We start from the raw sequence: 15,404 nt of genomic DNA, 5'->3' as shown, positions 1-15,404 counted from the left end.
GTAAAAAAAATCATGGCCATTGGGTCAGTGGTTATGGCCCAAGGGCGGGGTCAATATAGACATTTAGTGAAAATGTATTGAATCTTATCTTGGAAAATATTTTGCTTTACTCCCATATACTAGATTATGATGTCCATTAGCCTCTACCTAAATTGCGAAATTCAAAGTCTCTCGGTCAGGGGTTCAGACGCTAGGGCGAGGCCATTAGGCCATACTAGTGTAGTGAAAATGTATTGAACTCAGAAAATCTTTTTTTTTACTTCCACAGTAGTGAAAGATAAATAGAATGCATGATTACGATGTCCACGAAGCTATCTACCTACATTGTAAAATTCATGACCTCTGAGTCAAAGGATTCAGGCTTTACTGGCTAGGGAGGAGCCCTACTGAGAAAATAAAGTGAGTCTTAGATGAAAACTAACTTTAATGATACTATATATATAATTATATATTTGGGAAACAAAACAAATGCATGATAATGACGTCTATGAAGCCCTCTACTTAAATTGAAAAATTCATGGTCCCTGGATCATGGGCTTAGTCCAAAGGGCGGGACCAATGTCACATATAGAGAAATAAATAAAGTTTTATCATAGACCCGGTATTTATCTGTCCTTTCACAGTCTAGGGAGAATAAATAAATGCATTTTTACTAGTTTTTAAGAGAGTTTGATGGCCCTGGCCATTTCTAGACTGTATTAATCTCCTTAAGAAGGAGAGCTCTATATAAAATATAAGAATGTTCCTCATTCAAAAGGTGAAATATATGGATTTTTTCCTTTACCAAATAATACTTTATAGCTAAGTAATTCATATTTAAACAATTTAAGCAGATCTTATGGTTTATTTGTTGACCATCCAGCCTCCTTGTCTTCTTAAATTGTGAAATTCACTGCCCACAGGGCGGAGGGTTCAGACTTTTTATTGGGGGAGGGGGGCAACTATGGTCATATAGTGAACATGTATGTTTTTAGGTCACTTGAGTCACTTGTGTCACCTATTGTCGTTGGTCGTGCATTTTCCGTTAACAATTTCACATCAGGCTATGGTACTCAGGTGACCATCGAGGCATGTGGGCCTCTTGTTTTCTTTTTTTTCTTTTTTACTTGTTTCGACCCAAGAAAACATTTGTCGCTCAAATTAACAATACATCCAACAACTCTACTCCTTCATACGAATATATATATATATATATATATATATATATATATATATATATATATATATATATATATATATATATATATATATATATATATATATATATATATATATATATATATGCGTATGCACTTTAATTCCTCGAAACAGTTTTATCTCAAGTAGAATTTTACATCATTTTAAAGAAAATATTTTCCTCTTAAAAACAGAAAAAAATAAAAGTATATAAGGGGATTTCGGATAATCACAATATGGGCTTAAAACTTAAAATTTATTTTGGATATTTTAAATGCTTAGAAAGATTCACTAAGGTATTTCTAATGTTCAACCAGAATTTGGCCGTCAAAACACCCTTACCATTTTTTGTTCTTGTGCCTGATGAATCTGCTTGGAAGCAGCAACGATACGCTGTTAATAAAATCAGTATTCAGTTAAAAATTCCTTTTAGGTAATTAGTAGTAGTTTTAGCATGTAAATTATATTTAGCTATAGCTAGCGGCAGCGCGGATCTCGCAAGGGAAGAAAGGGGTCGACAATAGTTTACACGTTTCTACAGACTTGAATATATGAAAAATCATACGGAAATGGTCAAGTACAGTGACACCTGAGATTTCCAAGTCTGCAGTGACTATAACTAAGAAATAAACAAGTTAAAAAGATCACGGGATATGAACTTGGTTGGCCGAGTGATCATGATCAAATCCAGTGAAGCCCGAAGGTGGGCTTCTCAGAAGATTTGATCATGTACCAAACAAGTTCATATCCCGGTGAACTTTTTAACATTGCTGTTTATTACTTATATTTACATTTGAAAAAGGCAAACCCCCAGATAGCAAGCTTATATTGGCCCAGTGTTGGCCCGATGTTATCATTTATGTGGGCCCAATGTCGGATAATAACATTGGTCCAATGTAATTTTGCTCATCGGCGCAGCATTGCACCAACACGCTGGCGTGACGTTGGCCCATTGTCAGTAGATTGACAGTTTTAATGTTGGTCCAATGTTGGGGCAACGATTTAATCCAACCAATATTCCCCAAACTTTTTCCTCATAAAACAATCTCACAAAGATTAACAGTAAGTCTAATCTTTATTGTTTTCTCACAGAAATATAATTAATATTCAAATTTTCAATTTTTTTTAATAGTCCGATCTTTATACTTCCACATCCCTTCAATCTTCTTGATTTGTTTTCTTTACTCCTATATTCATCCCCTTTCCCAATCAGATGAAGAACGAATCACAATAAATGCGTTTGGTCACTATCTTTAGTTCAGTTCCAGTTTAGTTCTCTAGTTCTGACCTCGTTGATAACTTCAAAAGCCCGTTTTCGCAAAATGCTGCTGTAAATTAAAAAAATAATCATATAAAATGGAAAAAATAAATTGATACTGACATATTAAATTGAAATTTACATAAATAGAATTGCATTTACATTAAAAATAATAATGCAGAAAAAATCCTCAATATATAACGATTTAAAAAAAGTGTAATACATTATTGTGTCTTATTAGTTTTCAATCCAACAATAAATTTGTTTGCGGGAAGGGGGCCTATTTTACTGTGCAAAGTTTTAATATGTGTATCAGAATTTTTTTGCAATGTTACTGCTTTTTTACTGATGGGGGGGGGGGGGGGGGGTCTGTTTATATCCGACCTTCTTTAGATCCGTGCAAGACCCACAGATTCTGATCTATATCATGCCGATGATTTATCATAAAAACAAACGACAGAAGTACATATTTATTAAAGCTGCATTGAGGACAATTATATCAGTTTGCCCTATAAACATATTCTGATCATCTCACATCAATGATAAAAAATTGTGTCTTTAATTCCTACCCTAAATATTGAATATAAGGCCTATCATAATATCAAATTCAGTCACCTTTGATGTTCCTTAACTTGAGCCGATAAACTGCATGGTTCTATTCATCTTCACAAATAATATAGGAGACAGCCATATTACCGAGTTTGAACATTAGCAGGAGGATGTCTGTAGTACAAGGAAATTGCCATTAATTTGCTTTCAAATTTTCATTTCAAAGTTGTATAATAATCACACATATTTAATAACAGCCTGTAAAAGAACATCTGCATACTTACATTGTATCATTGTTTGTGAGCTTTTCCTTTGATGTCAGCAATTCATTTTTTCTTGATACACAACAGTTTTCTGTGGTGTATCTGTGATAGATCACACTTTTTATTCCTTTAAAAAAAAAAAGAGTAGCAAAAAATAAGAAAATTGTATTTATCATTTACAAATTCATGTGCTTTATGAAGTTCAAAGAACATACCAGTTTCTGTGAAATGTTTTAAGCAGCTATAAAAATTATTACAAGAAAACTTCATTTTTTACTGCTTAAACAGCCACTTAATTATGGCTCGAAATGAAATACACAATTATCTAAATCCGGTGTACTCCACGAGTCCAGATTTTTTCCTCATCTTCCGGCATTATCGAATCAACTTGTCGCACTTTGCTACCTGAACCCTTTGATAATAATTCCCTCATGCAAACATCTAAAATTTTGCGGAAAACGGCAATAAGGTCGTCATGTTCATCAAGAAAATTCAAATTGAATGTTTTCCTCTCGCAAATGACGCAGTAATCCGCATACAACGAATAGAGGACGCGGGGGTAATCACTGCCATTCTGTTTATGTACCTCTAACACAAAGCGCCGTAACCAGTGATTCTGTTTAGGATCTTCGTCCCGGAGATGCATATCAACAGATTGTGAATGTTCAGGTTTTCAAATTTATTTAAGGAATTCGGTTTCAACTATATCCTAAGAATTGCGAGAGCATACAATCACACCCATCATCCACGGCAGTATTGCTTAAAAGGGCAAGGTAGATGGAACTTTCATAAAATGTATTACCATTAACTTCTAGAATCACGTGCTCTTTTTTCATTGGTCATATAAAATGGAACATAATGAAATTTTGATAGATCATGGGGAACTCAGTGCATTGAAAACAACGATACAAAACATATAGAGTAACTTTTTAACTTGTGCATCTTCAGATATCAGACTCGGGGGACAAGCCCCCTCGTCTGTTATCTGAAGATACACTCGTTAAAAAGTACTCTATATATTACTTATTCCTGCAGACACTGCCAGCCATGATGATAGCATAAGATCAATTTACTCTGATGGATTTGTCAAAAATGACATCACAGTTCTATTGGCGGTAATGTTTCATTCACGAGTGCAGAAAAGTTACTATGCATGCATTGATACTGCATTTCATTCAAAATGTAGACAAGTAAAATGCTTCATGATGGGCAGACATAATACTGTATAGTCATGTACATTTAAAAAAAATAAACAACTAAAATTCTAAATCTGAAATTAATTTAAATACATTTATATTTATAGTAACCATTATATATTTATTTTAAATGTATTCAATATAATATAAATCTAAATTAATCTAAAGATTTTTAATTATAAAAGACTTAAAATAGTCAATAGTTTTTTCAAAGACACGCCAGTTTTAAAATCATATACTTTGTTTATCTGTAAAATAATCATTTATATAAAAATTCAAAACACACGTTTTAGTCTGTCGGCCCGACATCGGTGCAGTGTATACGCGCCCACCGAGATCAATTTGATATTGGCCCAACGTTGGTACAATGTTTATGTACCAACGTTGGATGAACTAAGTTGATCCAATATTGGAACGATGCCAATGCACCAACAGTGATAAATACAAGGTTGGTCCAATGTTGGTCCAACGTCGTTCTACCAACAGCGATATGTAGCCAACCTTACAACCATAAGCCAACGTTGGGCCAACGTAAGCTTGCTATCTGGGCCGTTAAGAATTGTTCAAGTACCGAGATTTTATGTTTACAATAAGCGCGTGCTATGATCAATGCAATCTCTACCCAGAGTGATCGTTCCTGCTTCGCTCCACGCAGCGTAATACGCCCTCTGGTGAGAGATTGTGATCAATGTTCAGAATTTGATCACGTGACCAACCAAGTTCATATCTCAGTGAACTTTTTAAATTGCCGTTTATTTCTTATATTTACGTTAGAATGGCAAATAGTTCAGAATCATTAACATAACGGTGTTTTTACGTTTACAATTGCAACCGTTAACTGCGAAAAGCGTGTACGTACGTGTGCACACAGGGGCTTGGTTGTTGGATAGTGAATTTCCTAATTATTTGTTCCCGAAGAAAAAAAAGATTAAAATTGGTAATCTTATGTGTATTTTTGTGTATTGCAATAAATAAATTCACTGAAATCCCCCGTTTCAGTCATGTTAAAAAAGTGTATTACTTTTTTTAATGTACAATGAATACACTTTTTTAACATGACTGAAACGGGGGATTTCAGTGAATTTATTTATTGCAATACACAGAAATACACATACGATTACCAATTTTAATCATTTTTTTCTTCGGGAACAAATAATTAGGAAATTCACTATCCAACAACCAAGCCCCTGTGCGTGTGCATGGTTGTCATGCATTGTGAAGTCATGAAAAAGTTCACACAGAATTACACGTTTCCGCTATTCTATAGGTTCATATCAGGAAGCATATTTGCAAATGTAGATATTGCATTTTTGTGTTTCTTTTTCTTGTTGGATATTTTTAGCGACTTCCACGCCCCCCCCCCCTCCCCGGCTTTATTGGAAAACATAATTAACGTACTTGATCGCCGACTGACCATGACGATTTCTTTAATTATTCTCTTGCATTTAAAGTTTTGAGAATCCAATAAACAATTAGACAGTAATATATATTTAAAAGCATTTAAATTTCTTTTGTTCACATTTGACTACTATCTCACATTTCATAGTACAAGTTATCTAATTTGCTTATGATCATGTGAGCTACATCATGTGATCAAAAGTCACATGATATTCAAAATGGATGTATCCTGCAATACACAGAAAAATATTGCCGTTTGTTTTATTGTCCTGTCACTTATCGTAAATTCACTTTTATATCCTTATATATTAACAGAAATAGTATGTCTTCTCTAAGAGACGCTAAGGCAAAAAATAATTAACAATCATTGTAATATATATTATATAACGATATACCTCTGAACATGCCGAAAGTTCAATATTACATGTTATTAAAGAATGTATGCGATAATACATGTATAATATAAACGTTTTATATTTTACCCTTTCAGCTATTCATACAAGGATTGAAATTCAACACTGATGCAGACAATGTCAAATACGTCCACGTTATTTTTATGAACCATTTAGGTACAGTTTTTACCATTGATACAAAGATTGACGGTTAATAAGATTTTTATTAAAAATATCTGATAACATGAAAAATAAAATATGCATTCTCCCAGTATATGGTAGTGTTATATGAAAACTTCTGTTTCAGATGTGGGATATGATGGGATCTCTCCAGAAATTGGGTTCATCAATAATATTTTGAATAGATATTTTAATGAATATTTCCCAAGAGCTGTTAATTTGTCTGAGCAGTTACGTGCTGGGGAATATGTAGAAAATTTTATTTATACAACACATCCATGGCTTGTCAGTTTGTATTTGGATTGTCCAGAACATTTCAGACTTTCAGACATTCCACTTTTGGTAAGTTTATTAATCTATTACTGTGCGACCATTGGGCCGAGCTCTGGGCATAAATTTGAATAAATACACACAGCCATAGGCATATACATATGTTTTATAAGGATGTAAAAATAGTGTGGTTTACCAAATTGATAACTTAATTGAAAAACACTCAATTATATAAACATTGATATATTTTATGGTGTGGACATACAGAAGGAGAATTAAGCCAATTGCAAATTTAAATATCACTGTCAGATTCATTAGAAAAACAGTGGAGTTGGCATATTCTTTATGCTTAAGGTCGTTTGGTTAGTCTAGACATTGTTACATCATGTTAGCAGAAGCAGATAATTAACTGCTCCTAACAATTTTCCAAGAGAATAGATTAAAATAATTAGTTGCAAACCAATTTTTAGAATCAGCAGAATGTTATCTCTTTAGTGCATGAATTTCTTAAAATGCATTTTCTTATGTTCTTAGAGAATGTAAAATTGGTAGCCATATGCAATTTACAGAAATTCAGTCTGTCAAAGCTAGGGAGCAGTATAGTTTATAATTGAGTTTTCTCTTCCCCCAGTTTAGGGTTTGTCGTTAGAGCTTGGAGTGTTTGCCAATGCTTTGCGCTGTCAAGCTGCACTCTCTTTTGCACATTTAAATACAACATATAGCAATGTTAACAAATATTTATTTTATTAAAAATCTACAAAACATGGATAAAAGATGATATTTTTATATGTTTTTCACAAAGAAATTTATGTCCATGGTTTTCCTGCTCAACATCAACCATATGTCATTTCTCTAATGATTAATTGATATTTATGTTGGATTTTTCTAAGTGTCCAAATCAAACTGAGAAAGAGTATTTTGAAGCAGCCATTAGAAGAGGGGACATCACATGGCACGCTGGCCCCATGAACATGCAGCCAGAAAACATGAATGAAATTCTATTCCAGATGAGTTTGAACATGAGTTTTGAGTTAGATAAAAAATTTAATTTCCAAAGATCCTTTCCAACTCTTAGCCAGAGAGATGTACCTGGTAAGTGCTTATGAATTCTATTACATGCACTATTAAGAATATAAATCCTATTAGAAATATGCAGGTGTTACCGTTACAAAATATAGACTTATCTACTAATGAATTAGATCTTTTATTAAGTGATAGAAAGTAATACATGTACTAACCAAGGCAAACATTGACATTTCAAAACGTATCTTCATATACCGGTACATATATTTACTTTTAGTTTGTTTGTGTTAGGTATACTTTGGCTAGTGGGTTAAACTTACTGATAAGAATACCAAATTCAGAAGCCAAGACCTGGGTTCAAACCCTAAATGGAGAAACATCTGTTTTTATCTGTAACAAGCACAAACTACTTTATTTCATAAGCAGTGCATTGATATGTATATATTTACCTGTATTGAACATTTTATCATATATGTTGTGTTCAATATGTTTGGTTTACATCATTTAAAATACAGTCAAATTGAGATACCGTAATGTATTCATGCATATATATGTCATGCACTCTACATAAGGCAATTTTAAAAGAATGAAATATTACTTTATGGAAAAGATTAGAAACAGTAAAATGTATGAAAATCATGTATAAGTATAAAGCCAATATTACGTATGATGGTGTATAATTAAAGCTAATTCAAAACAGGTCTGACCCAGGCTGTCATTCCAAGCCTTGTACAGAGAGGAATAGCTGCTGTTTCTGTTGGAGTCAATCCTGGCACTAGCCCCCCAGCTGTGCCCCCGTTGTTCAGGTGGAACTTTGAAGGCAAGGAAGTAATGGCAACTTGGCACCCAGGTATGATTAAAACTTTAAACCTATTTCAATGTTCAACACTTGTATTTTCAATTTTCTTTTCATGCGCTTACAGGCAATGAAGAAAATGTTTTATTAGTGAAGAGATATTTTGTCATTGTGTATACTGGTTATTTTGCTCTATATTATTTTCTAATGATTGCAGTTGTAAACGATTTTGACCAGTTTTAATTTTGCCCAAACACTTACATGGTTGAAATAAATAAGAAGAAACTCATAGTTTTTAAACTCCCAACTTTCTCAATAAGGTCAAATCAGGGAAAATGTCCATATGTACTTGAATTTTAAAAAAAAACTTTATCAATGTATAATGAAACATGAGATAGAAAGTAGTTATTTCTTTGGATTAACAGGTACCTGACCACATTTTGTGATGTTATTATACATGTATTTTCTCTAATAGGAGGGTATCCACTAGGACCAGGCCCAAATCCAGCTCGACCCGGTGGACTCTCCACCAAAGACTGTGTTGTAATACCAGGCTTTGAACATGCTCTTTGTTATGCTTTCATTCAGGATAACGGGGGTCCACCAATTGATGTATTGGTAAATTTCTTTCACATCTGCAGCCATACGGCACATTTTTTGCACAATCTGCAATTTGTTATGTTACATGCATTTCAAATTTATTAACTAACTTAAGTTCTTGTAAAGGCAGAAGTCCATTCTGAGACTTGTTGCATATGATATATCTTACTGTCTTATTACACAAGAAGTACATTGCACTTCCAGTTTGATTGCACTTAGTGAAATAAACAGCAAGTTCAAAAGTTCACCGGGATATGAACTTGGTTGGTCATGTGATCAAATCCTGTGAAGCCCAAAAGGCTTTCCAGAAGATTTGATCTCCTACCAACCAAGTTCATATCCTGGTGAACTTTTTAACACTGCTCTTTATTACTTTAATTTACATTTGAAAAAGGCAGACTGTTCAGACAATTTACAGAAATTTTATGTTTACAATAATCCAGATGACAAGTGATAAACGCATGCTATGATCAATGTGACGTCACGAAAAAAGTTCACATAGAATTGAATGTTTTTGCTATTTTATAGGAAATATATTAACAAATGTAATTATTATGTGATATACATGTACATGTATATGGTACATTGAATCAAATACTTATAGATATGTCACTTTAAGAATTCATGACGAAACGGACTTGAAACAGAACCAGGGTTTTTTTTCTCAACTACAAAATATTCTACAATAAATGACTTAATAATGCCTGTGAATGAATTGGGTTACTTTTTGCAGGAGATTTTGAGCAACTATGAGATACTCAGAAAAGAGTTCCCAAACGCCAAAATAAAAGGGTCAACATTTGAGGAGTACTTCGCTGAAGTGAACAAGATCAGGGATAGCTTGCCAGTCATTAGACAGGAAGTGGGGGACACCTGGATACAGGGAATAGCTTCTGATCCATACAAAATGGCCAACTACAGGGCGGTCAGTGAGGCAATCACTGAATGTGTCATGGCAGGTACATGAACATTGCATGCATAAATATGGTTGTACATGTAATACTTTTGTGTGAGCTAGGGAACCAATTTTGAAGGGAACTTGGTTTGGTTATACATTTTGGTATTGTGAGTTATTACACTGTAATAAAATCTATAATAAACATCGAATGTAATGATGATAATGTTAAGTAATAGTTATCGTTACTATATTTAGATATTTCTATGGTTTATTTTATTCATGTAGCTTTGTGGAAGTTGGAAGTGTTCTTGCACAAATCTCCAAACTTTTTTTTATCATCCCTTATAAATGTTATTTTAATAACTTACTGGTAATGATTAGATAAATTCACAATCAGTGTTTAACTTCCTATACATGTAATAATAGCTATATATATGTGAACTTGTTCTTGTTATATTTATAAAAATTTTAGAAATCATATTTTGACTTTAGGGCTTTGCAAGGCTTCTGACCCAAGAATTGTGAGTGCATCTAGACTACTGGTGAAGTTACCCGAGCACACGTGGGGACTTCCTTCAGTGTCAGACAATGTTAATTGGAGCAACCCACAATTCAATAAGGCAAGGCTAGGTAAGCTGTCTGGAAGTTACCGGTACTATTGACAGAAAAATAATAAGTACTGTACTGTCGTGTATAGTTTACATATAAGAATGTGTAATCTTCTATGTATGAAAATATGTCTGTTTGTGTAGCTCTCTCTCTCTCTCTCTCTCTCTCTCTCTCTGTTCATTGCTCTGTTAGATGAACATTTTTTTGAAATTTCAACTGTCCTGTGTTCACTAGGTGATCATTATGTAAACTGTGAAAAAGCATGGCAAGAACAGAGGGAGTTCATATGGATGGCCATAGATCAACTGAGAGATATGGAGCCACTGTATCAGATGATACAACAAGCTCTGTCTAAACTGCTTCCACGGGAACCAAATCTCCGTGGTCAGTTATTACAGTTACTTCCCCTTAAAACGCACTTAAATTGTATTTACATTTATGTGGGAAAGATGAATTCATACATATGTAGTTTGTACGCCTGATTTAAAGACGATTTTAACTGTCAATTAAGAAATCAACACTATACTATAACATTTTTTCTCTATATTTTACTTTTATTTTTTCTGTAGAATATGAAATTGTAAGTGACATGTCCAAAACTTTTAAATGTGAAGATGGAATGGCAATCAGATTTGGAAAAGATGGTTCTCTACAATCTCTGTATGATCCTCACAATAAGGTACAGTGTTTTCTATAAACATGCTTTTGTCATTTTTGGGTGGATTTTGCCAAAATTAAAATTTCACTGTACATTTCTACTATGTTTAGATGGAATGGGCAACAGGTGCCCCTTTAGGACAGTTCCTCTATGTGACATACAATGAGACAAACTTTTTGGACATGGCTAAGCAATATAACTACTATGGAGGAGCAGGGTATAACAAGAAAAACTCCACCAAGAATGCCCACCCAGAGTCCAGACCATGGTTTGCAGTAGTCAGCAAAATGTACCAGGCCAAAACATCAGGTGAACTTTCCTTAACAAAACAGATGAGAGCTCACTACAGAAGTTTCTTCGGGGATAGCAGATTGAAATTTTGTTTATAGTTACATGTATACATGTATTACAATATATCTTTTTCAGGACCAGGAACCTGTGACATTTTGCTTAAGCTGGTCATGGCTGAACCCAAAAGTCACAGCTGGTATGGAGCCCCTGAATCTGTGTGGATAAACTACAAGTCAAGGGCAAAAGGTAAAGGATCTGTGAATTGAATAATCTTTTGAAAACTGTGTATAAATTTAATCCTACTTTGCCATGTTTAAATGCATACTGTATACAGGGAAATATTCGCCCCATACTATTTCACCTCTTTTGCCTTTAAGGTCAACAGAGGAATTTTAAACATGGCATATCCCAATGTTTTATATTATCCTTTTGTAAACACAACTGTGTCAGGACAAATTCAAGATGGGGCAAAACTCGCCCCAAATATTAAAATTTTATAAAGAGCTTTAAAAAAAAGGGTTGAAGATAGTTGTAATCATATTGAAAGTGTATAAAAGGTTATTACCACAGTGACATCATAATGTAGAAATGACGACATGAAGATTTCCTTATTAAATCAATGTTATGGAGCAAAAGGACTATTCAAAAATTTTTTTTTAATTGAGGGCAGATATTTGACCATACCAAATATAGTCCTTTGCCATGTTGTACCTGTAAGCTATATGCAAGATAGAAAAAATTCCAGCTTTAAGTCTTAGATGAATTGCATCAATCATATAGCATGTAACATTGATTATCGTCCTTTATTTGTATTTGTTAGGTTTTGATGTCACTCTGCAATGGATGAACAAGACACCAACACGACTCCCAGAATCCATTATGTATTACTTTAGTCCTGCTCAAAAGAAGGGACTGGAATGGAGATTATCCAAAGTTGGCCACCTTGTTGACCCAGGAAATGTTATTCTAAATGGGAGCCAATATGTTCACGGCAAGTCAACTATGTGGTTAAATTCATAGGTTATATATGGATTGAATGGTCAATTAAGTAAAACAAGGGTTTTTAGCTCACCTGAGCTGAAAGCTCAAGTAAGCTTTTCTGATCCCATTTTGTCTGTCGTCCGTCTCTGTCCGTAAACTTTTCACATTTTCAACATCTTCTCAAGAACTACTGGGCCAATTTCAACCAAACTTGGCACAAATCATCCTTAGGCAAAGGGGATTCAAAGTTATGAAAATTAAGGGCCACACCCTTTTCCAAGGGGAGATAATTAGAAATTAATGAAAAATTTTGAGAAATTTTCAAAAATCTTCTTCTCAAGAACCATAATGCCAGGAAAGCTGAAACTTGTGTGGAAGCATTCTCAGGTAGTGTAGATCAAACTTGTGAAAATCATGATCCCAGGGGGTAGGGTGGGGCCACATTGGGAGGATGTTAAAGTTTTTACATAGGAATATATACGGTAGAATAAATCTTTAAAAATCTTCTTCTCAGAAACTAATCAGCCAGAAAGCTGCAATTTGGATGGAAGCATTCTCAGGTAATATAGATTCAAAGTTGTGAAAATCATGAATCCCCGGAGGTAGGGTGGGGCCACAATGGGGGGTCGAAGTTTTACAGAGGAATATATAGAATAAATCTTTTAAAATCTTCTTCTCAGAAACTTATCAGCCAGGAAAGCTGACACTTGTGTGGAAGCATCCTCAGGTAGTGTTGATTCAAAGTTGTGAAAATCATGATCCCTGGGGGTAGGGTGGGGCCACAATGGGGGGTCGAAGTTTTACATAGGAATATATAGAGTAAATCTTTTAAAATCTTCTTTTCAAAAATTAATCAGCCAGGAAAGATGAAACTTGTGTAGAGCATCCTCAGGTAGTGTAGATTCTAAGTTGTGAAAATCATGACCCCCAGAGGTAGGGTGGGGCCACAATGGGGGGTCAAAGTTTTACATAGGAATATATAGAGTAAATCTTTAAAAATCTTCTTCTCAGAAACTAATCAGCCAGGAAACTGAAACTTGTGTGGAAGTACCCTCAGGTAGTGTAGATTCAAAGTTGTGAAAATCATGACCCCTGGGGTTAGGCAGGGGCACAATGGAGGGTCGAAGTTTTACATAGGAATATATAGAGTAAATCTTTAAAAATCTTCTTCTCAGAAACTAATCAGCCAGGAAACTGAAACATGTATCCTCAGGTAGTGTAGATTCAAACTTGTGAAAATCATGATCCCTGGGGGTAGGGTGGGGCCACATTGGGGGGATGTTAAAGTTTTTACATAGGAATATATACGGTAGAATAAATCTTTAAAAATCTTCTTCTCAGAAACTAATCAGCCAGATGATTCTTTATAATTCTTAAGACTTTGGCTCCAGGACAATTCTTTGGCCTCACAAGAAGGTTCAGAGTTTGATGTAGCTTTATATCCCATATATAAACAATTGTTAGGGATCTTTTTGAGAACTGCAATACTCAACATGTGATATGACTATAAAATCATTCTGTTGGAAAAGGGACTAATGATTATAAACATAAGAATACCCAGGGTGAAAAATGGATTTAATTTATACAGGATCTACATGTATTATTGTACATTGTCCAGATAGTTTGTATTATGACTCCATTAAGCTGAGTTTATCATACCTATTGTTCCTCAGGTGAGCGAAGTGGCCCTTGGGCCTCTTGTTCAGAGCTTGCTTTTAAATTGAACGCCCATATTAATCTCAATTTCAGGAGTTGATTATGGTGTCTACTACATTAACAATTTTGGACAAGGGCTACAACTTCTTACTCGGGATGTGCCACTGGTTTCCATAGCAACAAAACAGAGACCACCATCACCGTTTCCTGTACCATTAAAACCCATCTCACAAAATGATATCAGCGGCGTGGCTTTTAATCTATATAATAACATATGGGACACAAATTATATCTTGTGGTATCCATATCACGATGGACTTAACTCAAGTGATTTTAAAGCCAGATTTCAAATTAAATTTTATGTTCCATAGATAGTCAATGGCTGTGATGACATATTGTCTTCAATACTCATATGTATAAAACTCAAAGAGAAGACTGAAAAAATTTTCATCTTACAATGTAAGTGTCAATTCATAAAGAAGCTCGGTGAATGAGCTAGATCTGAGATTACAATTTTGAGTAAATTTAATTTTTTTAAAATCTTAAATATAACCTGTGATAACTTTTGTATATTTATATAAATTTTTGAAAATAAATATATTTTTTCCTTTCAATAAGTTTTATTTTCATGATACATGTACCATGCAAAGATCTTGTGTTTGTTCCACATTATAGCTCAATGGCAAGGCTCATTTTTGGACATAATCTGTGTGAGCATTTACAGATTTTTTTAGTATATTGCAGGCATCTTCACTTTATACACAGACTAATAGGAAAACAAATACATTTTAAGAATTTTTTTTATTAAATCTACTACTGTAGATTCACTCATTCATACCGGTATATACATGTATCTTTCTAGACAGCTAGCAATTTATAGCTATGTTCTCCCCTTTAATGTGAGGGTCAAGGGGACTAAAAGGTTTTTATTTGGTTGATTTGTATGCTTTTACTTTTGAGAGTATTTTTCCCCCCAAGATATACAATACCTACCCAGTACATGCATGTATAGTGCCATAAACCTCAACTTATTTCTATTTTGCACAAAAAAGGGAATTGTAGTGAAAGAAGAAATGAGCAAGCTCATAATTTTTTCGATACATGCTCCTGCATTAATTGACCACAATATACTGTAAACGTATTATATTTGGCGTGTACGATATTTGGCGGAAATAAGTTTTTGAACAAGTTGGCGTGGATTTGAATTAGC

General features: G+C 34.0%; 1 protein-coding gene across 1 annotated transcript; it reads left to right on the top strand.

The window, feature by feature from the left end:
• Positions 1–6,037: 6,037 nt before the first annotated feature.
• LOC128157109 (uncharacterized) lies at positions 6,038–14,811 on the top strand. Its single transcript, XM_052819485.1, has 14 exons — positions 6,038–6,121; positions 6,331–6,409; positions 6,540–6,754; positions 7,573–7,774; positions 8,406–8,555; positions 8,977–9,119; positions 9,835–10,060; positions 10,492–10,629; positions 10,843–10,992; positions 11,178–11,287; positions 11,377–11,575; positions 11,693–11,803; positions 12,378–12,548; positions 14,288–14,811. The coding sequence occupies exons 1-14, from the start codon at positions 6,047–6,049 to the stop codon at positions 14,563–14,565; spliced, it is 2,247 nt and encodes a 748-aa protein (XP_052675445.1). The 5' UTR covers positions 6,038–6,046; the 3' UTR covers positions 14,566–14,811.
• The last annotated feature ends 593 nt before the right edge of the window (positions 14,812–15,404 follow it).

This window comes from Crassostrea angulata, chromosome 7 (genome assembly GCF_025612915.1).
Source record: "Crassostrea angulata isolate pt1a10 chromosome 7, ASM2561291v2, whole genome shotgun sequence".
Classification (NCBI taxonomy): Eukaryota; Metazoa; Mollusca; class Bivalvia; order Ostreida; family Ostreidae; genus Magallana; species Magallana angulata.
This window is presented reverse-complemented; position numbering and strand designations above follow the sequence as displayed.